Source organism: Hemitrygon akajei, chromosome 11, assembly GCF_048418815.1.
Source record: "Hemitrygon akajei chromosome 11, sHemAka1.3, whole genome shotgun sequence".
Classification (NCBI taxonomy): Eukaryota; Metazoa; Chordata; class Chondrichthyes; order Myliobatiformes; family Dasyatidae; genus Hemitrygon; species Hemitrygon akajei.
The window spans coordinates 121,123,936-121,136,044 of record NC_133134.1 but is presented as its reverse complement, the minus strand read 5'-3'; the positions used below and the strand labels follow the sequence as shown (position 1 = coordinate 121,136,044).

Genomic DNA, 12,109 nt, shown 5'->3' with positions numbered 1-12,109 from the left:
AGTAATCCTAGCTCTGTTTAGATAATGCAGCTAAGGTAACAGTCTTGTTTTGGTAGGTGTGGTACAACAAGCTGCAGACAGCACCTGTTTGCTTACACAGACACTAGGAAAAGCCAGGTGCTGGCTCAGGTTTTCTGCAGAGATTGAAGCTTCATTTGCAATTGTAGAACGGGGAGGTGACAAGACAGACAGACAGACATACTTTATTGATCCCGAGGGAAATTGGGTTTCATTACAGCCGCACCAACCAAGAAAAGTGTAAAAATATAGCAATATAAAACCATAAATAATTAAATAATAATAAGTTAATCATGCCAAGTGGAAATAAGTCCAGGACCAGCCTATTGGCTCAGGGTGTCTGACACTCCGAGGGAGGAGTTGTAAAGTTTGATGGCCAAAGGCAGGAATGACTTCCTATGACGCTCAGTGTTGCATCTCGGTGGAATGAGTCTCTGGCTGAATTTACTCCTGTGCCTAACCAGTACATTATGGAGTGGATGGGAGACGTTGACTGTTTATTCCTCTCCATTGATGAAGCCAGATTAGAAGAATATTCTTTGAATTTATTTAACTGGTAGGTTATGAGCAGTTAGCTACCAGATTGTCTACAGAACATAACTGATTTCACAAGTAATACATCATAATTGTTTTTGAAGGTGAATAGGCTTAAAAGGAAAAATTTGTGTTAATACAGTTGTGTAAAGTACTAGTGCCCCATCTCTTGGTTTCACAAGTAAACTTTAGTTGCAAAATATACAGTATGTACAAAAAAAATTGTCGTTTATTGGTGTTAATCCTGCTTTTCCCAGTAGCACCATTGTTTCTCGTGGCCCCCTTGGATAATGTACGCTTTCATTGTTTGAGGGGCTTCCTTACTTGAAGTCAGTTTCCACGCCCAGTAGCGGTAGGACCTTAGACTGTCCTCTTTTGCACAGAACATTTGCATTAGCTGCATTAGGTTCAGTGCATCTGTCAGTGTGTACTCCTGCAGCTTGGAATATGCTGTTTGGCATCATTCCCTTATGGACATCTTGCGGTCTTGAAAGACCTGCAAGTTTTAGGCAGACCAAGGACTGTCTTTCACTGAGTTAATGATCTTCCAGAATCACTTGACATCTGCCTTAGGGTGTCCATGTATGCTTACTGTCTCTGTTATAAAATTATCAGTTCACTAGCTTGTTTAAGCACAACAATAATTGTAAAACAAGCTCCAAAAGTCCGTACTGTAGAGGGAGGGTTAACTTGAAAAGATGCAGTGTTAGTTGTTCCAAGGAACTCAGATCTATTTACCAAACCGGTGATATTTTTCGAACTTCCTTCTTGGTGATTCTATCAGTGCAGTTTTGCTGAGCAGAATTTCAGGAAACTGGTGACCAATTTTGGTGGGGGTGGGGATGGTAATTGTCACTTTCCTGTCCTGTTTAATAATGTTGTATGTTGTTGTCTTCACTCAAGCTGTGGAATGATAATGTTTGCCTCCTCAGTCAATCGTGCTTCTGTGTCTTACCGTTTATTTTCTTCAGAGTGGTTAATTCATTGTGTCTATACTTTTTTTTACATTTTGGACTTTTTACTGCTATTTTAACTTTGATTTTATAATATCTTCCATTTGGCAGACAATGGTTGTTTCACTCCTATCTGTTTACTTCTGTTAAAACAAATGAGGGTTGGTTCTGGTAGGAACATATGATGCTGTGAAATTCTGCTGTTTTGCAGGAAGCCTGATTTCAATCAAAGGAAGATCTATATTGTTCCTAACCATTGTGGTGATTACTGCAATTACTTAAATGTCAGCAAATTTTAATTGCCACTTATAGATTTTAGGTCTCAAAGTATCAAAAATTATTTAATTGGAACAGCATGGTTGCTTATTTTGCCTTTGTAATTTTCGGCTTGAGAACATTTCTGCCAATCCTCTGCATTGTTCCTATCTGTTACCAGATTGGGAATCATTGCCAGGTGCTTGTCAAAGAACAAAGATTGCTCCCCCTACATTGATAATCCAATTCACACCAATTTGAGTGAGTTCAGGTTATAAACTATATAATCGCAAGGCAAACTAAACCCATGTCTATGTGTCTTCTATAGCTTGGGGTCTCAAATCCCATGCTGTCCCGAGTCCATGGCTATCCAGTGATGACTGAAAGAAAAGATGCTCATGCTTATGTAGCAGAAAAAGAAGTAGGACCACTCAAGGATAAAGGGAGAATATTTATCTAGATATGGGTGAGGTCCTTAATGAATGCTTTACATTGACATTTACCAAGGAGAAGGATGTGGAGGATAGGGGGATCAGTGCTGAGTATATTGATGTGCTAAGGCATTTGAGGTAAAGAAGGAGGTAGTGTTGAGTCTGTTAAAGAGCGTTAAAGTTGATAAAACCTCAGAGCTGTTGGGATATACCCCACGTTATTTACAGAGGCAAGAGAAGATATTACTGGGGCCTTAGCCAATGTTCTCTCTAGCCACAGGTGAGGTCAGACTGGGGAGTAGCTAATGTTGTTCCATTATTCATGCAAGGAACCAGAGACAATCCTAGAAACTATAGACTGGTGAGAATCTTGTCACTGATAGGGAAGTTACTGGAGCTTAGGGGTAGGATTTAAAAGCATTTGGAAAACCATGACCTAATTAGGGAGAGCCAGCATGACTTTTTGTAAGGCAAATCATGTCTTATTAACTTGATTGACTTTTTGGCGAGATGATAAAGGTGATTGATGAAGGCTATATACTGTATATGCCTCAATGGACTTTATTAAAGCAATTGACAAGGTCCTTCATGGGAGGCTCATCCAGAAGATTAAGATGCATGGGATCCATGGCGAATTAGCCATTTGATTCAGAATTAGCTTGCCCATAGAAGACAGAGCGTAGTGGTTGAAGGGACTGTAGGTTTTTGATTACTGATATTTCACAGGGATCTGTACCCTGTGATATATACAAATGATCTGGATGAAAATGTAGATGAGTGGATTAGCAAGCTTGCAGATGATATAAAGATTTGTGGTGTTGTGGATAGCGTAGAAAACTGGCAATGAATACAACAGGATATAGATCACTTGCAGATACGGTGGAGAAATGACATGGAGTTTAATCTGGACAAATGTGAAGTGTTGCACCTTAGCTAATGTAAAGAGACAGGACTGTTAAGGGCAAAACCTTTAAGTGTTGAAGAGCGTAGGGATCGTGGGGTGCAAGTTCATAGCTCTCTGAAATGCCTATGGAGGTTGATAGGGTGGTTAAGAAGGCACATTGCCTGCTTGCCTTTATTTGTCAAGGCACTGAGTTCAAAAGTCAGGAAGTTATATTGAACCTTTATAAAACTAGTTTGGCTGCATCTGGAATATTGCAAACAGTTCTGGTTCTCCCATTATAGGAAGGATGTCAAAGCTTTGCAGGGGGTGCAGAATAGTTTACCAGGTTTCTGCATGGATTAAAGGGTATGTGCTATAACAAGAGGTTGGACAGACTTGAGTTGTTTTCTCTGGAGCAGTGAAGGTTGAGGGGAGATCCGATAGATGTTTATCAGATTATGAGAGGCCTAGATAGAGGTGACAGAGAGTACCTTTTTCTTAGGGTTGAAATGTCTAATACCTGAGGGCATGGATTTAAGGTGATGGGGGTAGATTCAAAGGAGACGTGAGGGGCAAGTTTTTTTACACAGTGGTGTGTGCCTGGAATGCACTCTCTGAGGTGGTGGTAGAGGCAGATACATCGGGGACTGTTAAGAGATGTTTAGATAAGCACATGCATGTGAGAAAAAAGGAAGGGTGTGAGTATTATGTGGACAGATTAGTCTAATTGGCCATTTGATAATTAATTTAATTGATTCATCACAACATTGTGGACCAAAGGGTCTATCCTGTGCAGTACCTGTGTTCTACTTACAGTCCTCAATGCAGTATTGGCAAAGCATTTTATGTGATTAATTGATGTAAAGTGGAATTAATTGGTTCTTGTATCAGAGAATTCCCATAACATGCTCATGTTTTTCTCATGTTCTCGCCCATTCTTGTCGCCGATTGGTGGGCTGGCCATTTGGGTGATCTGTTAGTTTTTATACAAGGGATTTGTTGGGGATGTTTGGTGCTTGCAAGCTTTTGTTCCTTTTTCTTTTCATGTTTTCATTGAAGATTGATGTCTTTCTTTCAACCACCAATGGTTTTCTGTATTCTATGGCTATCTGGAGAAGAGTAATTTCTGAGTTGTATTCTGATAATAAAATGAACCTTTGAACCTTGTAACGTCATGCAAGCAGCAATAAGATGTGTTTGGTTTTGGGAGGATTATTGAGGTACATTGAGGTTTTACAAGGTAAAACGGTAACAGAATGGAGAGTAAAGTTTTACAGTACAGAGAAAGTACAAAACAAGCAGGCAGTAAGCTGCAAGATCACAAAGAAGTAGATTGTGAGCTCGAGAGTTTATCTTGTCATGCTAAGGAAATGTTCAGTGGGATAGAAGCAGCCCTTGAGACTAGTGCTTGTGCTTTCAGGGTTTTGTATCTTCAGCTCAGTTGGGGAGGGTGGGATCTTCGATTACGCTAACCACTTTGCTGAGACAGTGAGAAGTGCTGACAGCCCACGGAGGGGACGCTGGCTTTCGTAATGTACTGAGCTGCGTACACAACTCTCTACAGCTTCTTACAGAGGAGTTGCCCTACCAAGCTCTGATGCTATTGGATAGGATGCACTGATTGAAAATTGGTTTGGCTCAAATTTGTTCAGCCTCCTTAGGAAATAGAGGCACTGGTGAGCTTTAACTTTCTTGGCAATAACATCAATATGGTTGGACCAGATCAGGATATTACTGATATTTATTCTTAGAATCTTGAAGTTCTCAACCTTCTTGACTAAAGCATCATGTTGCATATGGGTCACCCTCTTTCCTGATTTGAATGACTAGCCCTTTTGCTTTGCTTACATTGAGGAAAAGGTTGTTTCCACAATACCGTGTTGCTAGGCTGTGTATCTCCTAGTGGACTTATCTGAAATATGGCCGACTGTATTGGTATCATCTGAAAACTTGTACTTGGGCGTTAGAGCAGGATATGGCCGTGCATTCAATAGAGTACAGGGTTTATGGGTGGGGGGAGGGGTTGCCAGTGTTGAGATTAATCAAAGCAGAGGTACTGCTGCCTGTACTTAATGACTGTAGTCTGTTGGTCAGGAGGTCAAGGAACAAGTTGCAAAGGGAGATGTCAAGTCTCAGGTTTAGGAGATTAGAAATTAATTTGAATGGAATTACAGTATTGAAAGCAGAGCTTTGGTCAATAAACAAGTCTAATATTGGTATCTTTACTGTCCACATGTTCCAGTGTAGGTCTAGGGAGGTGGTATCAACTGTAAGCCTATTTCAGCGATAGGCGAATTGCAGTGGCTCAAGGTTAAAAGTTCAAAAGAAATTTATCATTCAAGTACATTTATGTCACCATATGCAACCCTGAGCTTAATTTTCCAGCAGGCATTCACAATAGAACAAAGAAATACAATCACATCGATGAAGGGGCAGCACGGTGGAGTAGTGGTTAGCACAACACTTTACAGTACAGGTGACCCAGGTTCAATTCCCACCACTGCCTGTAAGGAGTTTGCACGTTCTCTCCATGATTGCATGGGTTCCCTCTGGCTGCTCTGGTTTCCTCCCACAATCCAAAGACGTATCGGTTGGTAGGTTAATTGGTCATTGCAAATTGTCCCGTGATTAGGCTTGGTTTAAAATTGTGGGATTAATGGGTGGCGCGTCTGGGTAAGCTGATTTCACGCTGTGTGTCGATAAATAAATAACTACACACAAAGACTGACAAAACAACCAATGTAAAAGACAAACTGTGCAAATACTTAAAATATAATAATAAATAAATAATGCTGAGAACATGACTTGTAGATTCCTTGAAAGTGAATCCATGGGTTCAGGAATATGTTTGGTGTTGCGGTGAGTGAAGTTACCCACGCTGGTTCAGGAGCCTGATGATTGAAGGTAAAAACTGTCTGGAAGGCTGGAGTTAATGTGTACCATGACCGGTCCTTTGAAGCACTTCATGATAATGGATGTCAGAGCCACCGGGTGGTAGTCATTAAAGCATGTTTCCTTGTTTTTAAGTACTGAAATGATAATGATAGTTTTAAAACAGATGGTAGACTCAGATTGAAGTGAACAGAGGCTATAAAGGTCTGCATATACCCCTGGCAGCTGATCTGTACAGAATCGAAGAGCACGGCCAGGGACAACATCTGGGCCAGTTGCCTTTCAGTTCACTCTCCAAAGATTGATCTTGCATTTGGAGCAGTGGCTGTGGTTTCAGGTGCCTTTGAGGCTGTTGGGGTGGGTGACATTCCAATCCCCTTCTGTTCAAAACACCCATACAATAAATGAAGCTTATTGGGGAGGAATGGATTGTTGGTGATGCTGCCTGACTGTATTTTGTAGCCCGTTGTAGCACATGCTCTCCAGCCGGTTTGGTACTCTAGTTTGCAATGGTATTTTCTTTTGATATCTTTGAGAGATTTACAGAAGTGGTATCTCATTTTCCTGTAAAGTTCAGGGTCACTTGATTTGAACACCGCAGACCTAAACAGCAGTAGGGTGTGGATGACAGCAGAACAGCAATGGCTGGTGTTTCTGGGGGAAATTTGGAAGATATATCCCAAAGATGAAGTCTTCTAAAGAGAGGATGAGGCAACTGTGGCTGACAAGGCAGCCTAAAAGCAAAAGAAAAGACATATAATAGAGCAAAAATTAGTGGGAAGTTAAAGGATTGAGAAGCTTTTTTTAAAGACAACAGAAGATAACTAAAAAAGACATGAGGAGAGAAAAGATGAAGTATGAAGGTAAGTTAGTCAATAACATAAGTGGATACCAAAATTATTTTCAAATATTTTCAAAAAATATTTCCAAAAAAAAAAATATATATATATAAAGAGTAAAAGAATGGATATCCTACTGCTGGAAAATGACGCTGGAGAGGTAGTATGGGGGGGGTGGGGGGGAAGGCAGACGAACTTAAGTATTTTGCATCAGTTTTCACTTTGGGGATTAACACTAGTAGAATGCCAGAAGTGCAAGAGTGTCAGGGGGCAGACATGATTGTTGTTGCTATTACTAAGAACGTGCTTGGGAAGATGACAAGTTTGAAGGTAGCTAAGTCACCTGGACCAGATGGACCACACCACAGGGTTCAAAAAGAGGTAACTGAAGAGATTGTGGAGGCATTAGAGGAAGATCTTTCAGGAATTACTAGATTCTGAAATCATTCTGGAAGACTGGAAAATTGCAAATGTCACACCGCTCTGAGAAGGGAGGGAGTCAGAAGAAAAGAAATTAGAGGGCAGTGGTTGAAAAGATGTTGGAGTCCACTGTTAAGGATGACATTTTGGGGCACTTGTGGGTACATGATAAAATAGGCCAAAGACAGCATGGTTTGCTCAAGGGGAAATCTTGCGTGACAAATCTTTAGGAATTCTTTGAGGAAATAACAGGCAGGATAGACAAAGGAGAGTCAATGGATATTGTTCATTTGGATTTTTAGGAGGCAAGATGCCACACAAGAAGCTGCTTAAGGAGAGTCCATGGTATTACAGGAAAGGTATTAGCTTGGATAGAAGATTGGCTGACTGGCAAGAGACAGAGTGGGAATAAAGGGGCCCTTTTCTGGTTAACTGCCGGTGACTAGCGGTGTACTGCAGGAATCATTGTTGGGACCCCTTCTTTTCATGTTATATGTCAATGATATGGGTAAAGGATGAAGGCTTTGTGGCCAGGTTTGTGGACAATGCAGAGATAAGTGGAGGGGCAGGTATTGTTGAGGAAGCAGGGAATCTGCAAAAGACTTAAACAGATTGGGCAAATGAGGAAAGAAATGGCGGGTGGAATATCGTGTAGGGATGTGCATGGTATGCACTTTGACAGAAGGAATAAAGGTATGAACTATTTTCTAAATGGGGAGAAAATTAAAAAATCAGAGGTACAGGGAGGCTTGGACGTCTTAACCCTGAAAGGTTAACTTGCGGGTTGAATCAGTGGTAAGGAAAGCAAATGCAATGTTAGCATTCAGCTCGAGAGGGCTAGAGCACAAAGCAATGATGTAATGCTGAAGCCTTTAAGGCATTGGTCAGACCGCAATTTGGAGTATTGTGTCTAGTTTTGGGCCTGCTAAGAAAAGATGTGCTGTCATTGGAGAGGGTCTAGAGAAAAGGTTCATGAGAATGATCCAGGGAATGAAAAGAGTAACAAATGAGAAATGCTGGATAGTTCTGGCCTGTATGTACTGGGGTTTAAAAGAATGAGGGGGAACCTCATTGAAACCTAACCAATATTGAAAGGTCTGGATAAAGTGCATGTGGAGAAGATAGTTCCTATAGTAGGGGAGTCTAGGACCAGAGGGCATACCCTCACAATTGAGCGACATTAACTTAGAATAGAGAATAGAAAAATTTTCTTTAGCCAGAGGGTGATGGATCTATGGAATTCATTGCCACAGACAACTGTGCAGACCAAGTCATTGTGTATATTTAAAGAGGAGGTTGATAAGTTCTTGGTTAATCAGGGTGGCAAAAATTATGGTGAGAAGGCAGGAGAATAAGGTTGAGAGGGATAATAAATTAGCCATGATGGAATGAGAGAGATGACTCTGGGCTGAATGGCATAATTTTACTCCTATGTCTTATGGTCTTATAAAAGATCCTTTAATTTGTTTGAGAAGCTATACATTAAATCTCAGACCTTTTGGCTATTGTATTCAGAGAAATAAAAACCATGTTCTATCTGCTGTGTTGTTTTCTCTCAATGATATTTTAATGATTTCTTATGGATGATATGTTTCCTTGACATTCTATTTATAATTTTACCCCATTTTAAAAGTTATTTAATTTGTACTTAATCTCCTCTCTATTATAACTTCCAGTAAGGAAGCTTGAGCTTACACCAACCACTTAGCAGCTACTTTTGAATATGTGGGCCTTTATTACTCAGTTGGAGGTCTGTGCAGGTTTTTGTGGACATACAAGATACAAGCGCCATTCCATGATTTCAGCATAACCCAGACTGCAATGCAATAATGAGGGTGTGCCCCCGTAACTGAGAAACCGTACTCAGGGGAATGGTTCCTCTCATTACAAGCAGAGGTCTGACAGTAATGTTTAACTTCCAGATCTTATGAGCACTGCATTAATCACTGCCATGCCAAAATTGGCTCTCAAATTTTCTTGTCACATCTAAGTTAAGGCTGAAAAGATTAGTTAAACATCCAGATAATAAAGCATACATAAAGGGTAGAACCCTTTGATCAGCCCACGAAGCTGGTAAGCAAAATAAATTAGCTCCAATTCAGATTAATTTAAAATCTATAATGAAAGCATTTGATACTTAATCTTTGTCATAGATGATTACTCGTATTTGTGTAGTCCACTGCTTTCAAGCTATTTGTTAATCATCCTTTTTATTTCATTTCAGTGGTGTGGATATGACTGCAATCCTTTACAAGATGGGATTTAGCGAAGCAGTGGTGCAGTCCAGGATGGCAGCTGGTACCAGTACCTTTGTAATAGCATATGCTGTTCACAAAGTCTTCGCCCCACTACGAATAAGCATTACTCTGGTTTCTGTGCCTCTTATTGTGAGGTACTTCCGCAAAATGGGTCTTTTTAAAACTTATCCATCAAAACCCTGAAGAAGTACTGAGGATCCTCCTTTAAGGACCCAAGGAGAGATATGAAATACGAGTACAGTACAGTGAAACTTGCCCAGTTGTCACTACTCAAGCCTGAGAACTGCTGGTTGTTTGAAGCTTGCTGGCATTAAATGCTGAAATTGTCTTAATTTCCACACGATGCAGAAGGTGCTTTGCAGCGGAACAGTACGCCTAACTTTCAGCAACGGCTGGATAAATTTATTCCGATTGACTTTTTTTTTGTGCTGCAATTTTCAGATTATGCTCACAGGGCAATATGGTTTGAGAGCCTATTTTTAAAGTTAAAGAAAAGGCACTGTAATGATTACAAACAGCAAAAAGATAATCTTAATGGAGAGAACCAAATTGCTTGCTTTGTCATGATTCTTGAAAGCTAAGGAAATCACATTTTGTTGGGTATGTCAATTATAACATTTTTAATTCATATTTATTCACATACGCACTAATCAGGATTAGTTAGTACAAAACCATATTACTCATTTGTCCAATAGTAGTTTATCTACTCAGGTACCTCTTACTGATGAGCTGAGTTCATGGTAAACATGCATTTGGACAAGTGGTTGTGGCTTTTCTTCGTAATTTTCCTACAGCAAGTTGTTCATGTATCTATGGTACTTAAGGGAAATTAAATGAAGTGGTGTAATTTTCTGAATATCAGGACATCTCGATGTGTCAGGCTGCTTGAAATTCCCAGTTATGTATGGACAAAATTATGTTTGTTGGGTCAAAGTACTAGAGAGCATGGGGGAAATAAAAAAACCTAATGTTCTCAAGAGTGGTATCTAGAGATATACCGTATAATCATGTTCCAATAAACCTTTGATTCCAAAAAAATTATGAAGAGTTAAATGCTGCTAGCATGAGCAAGCTTTGTACCAGGTCATAGTTTGATTACATTACAGCTTTGTTTCTTAAATGCTCCAAGGAGAATTTTCCAGGAAAGATTTGGCTCTCCCATACAAACCAACTTGAGTAAATAAATTACTTCCTTTCTGTTCAGCTTTGGCATAATGGCACTCTTTGTAATTCCATTGTAGGACAGGTTAAATATGAGAAGTTAATTTTAAAGCTCAATCACAAAACCAAATGAAAATGTATTTGGGCAAAAGATGAAATCTTGAAGTACTACATAGCAAAGCACCAATTGAAATAAATGCATTTCCATGAAGAATCCACACAGGTGCCTCACCCAGGTTCCTGTATATGCACCTGTTTTGATATTTTTAATAATCTGAAAGATCTGTAGCTGATTGAGATTTGTAAGAAAACTGTAGGTGACTTATGAAATTGTGTGTACAGACTGAGTTAAATTAGCATAACTGAAAATGTTTTATGTAATTGTTAACAATTAGTTCCACCACAATTTGGTGGTCTGGAGAAAATTTAATATGTTGCAAATTTCTGGCCCATATGCACATTTTACTACTGTATATTTGTTTATCCATTGATGTAGAAGAGTGACTGATTAGTTTTATAAATCAGTACCAAAAATAAAATCAAACAGTCAAACACAATTATACTGCCTGATGGAGCTATTCTTAAAATAGATGTCTGTTTAAATTACTAGATTAGCACCTACTATTCTGGACTACTGATCCAGAAATAAATAAACCTGAAGCAGACAGGGCTGCTGTTCTGGGAAAGAAACACCTGCTTTGGTCTAAATGCAAATTCAAGACCATCCAGTTGGTTGACTCTCTTTCTCTCTGTTCAGGGGCAATTAGTGATGGATAACATTGCATCACCTGAACAAAATGTGCCCAATTATTTTAAGGAAGATTAAGAAAGGTACTGCAATTGCTAACCCTCGAGGTACAAGTCTTTCAGCTATTAGTATAAAACCATTGACCTTTTGAAATTTCCCCAAGCTAGACTTCATCTGTTTTATGCATTAGCACTCCTAAATATGGAAATATGCCAAGAGAAATTTACAAGGTTGAACGTAATGCTGGTTAATAGTACATTTATGCTAAATCTTCCTTATGGGTACCAGCCCGACAAAGGTATAACAAACAAGTGGCAGCAGTTAGCATACTATACTCAAATATTTAACAGACCACAACAGAATCTGCAACATTTCAAATATTGACCTTGAATGTGCTTTCACTATATACCGAATGCTGTTGCATAACAGAAATCAAGTTCATGCTTGTTGAACATTTCTTCCCCAGGGAAGATGTAAAAAGAAAACGCCACAAAGCCACAGGGCCATGACGTCAGAAAAAGCCTTGCCAAGCTATATTGAACCTTAACATATTTAATGTCTAAGAGTAATAAGGCTTAATCTTAAATGCAAATGAGCAAAAATGTAGCAAAGTCCTTTCAAGTCATTTCCCTCCATAAAATGAATAAAGTACACCCTAATCTGGTAATTGGTTCCAGCATCTAATTGTAAACGGTCCATTCACACTCCCTCACTTTA

At 39.5% G+C, this 12,109-nt stretch overlaps 1 protein-coding gene across 1 annotated transcript in view; it reads left to right on the top strand.

Moving 5' to 3' along the window:
• fam210b (family with sequence similarity 210 member B) overlaps nt 1-11,201 on the top strand; it is a 55,513-nt gene extending 44,312 nt beyond the window's left edge. The window contains exon 3 of the mRNA XM_073061618.1: nt 9,450-11,201. Within this exon, the coding sequence (XP_072917719.1) occupies nt 9,450-9,666 (217 nt within the window). The 3' untranslated portion in view covers nt 9,667-11,201. The remainder of the gene's footprint in view (nt 1-9,449) is intronic.
• Nucleotides 11,202-12,109: the final 908 nt, after the last annotated feature.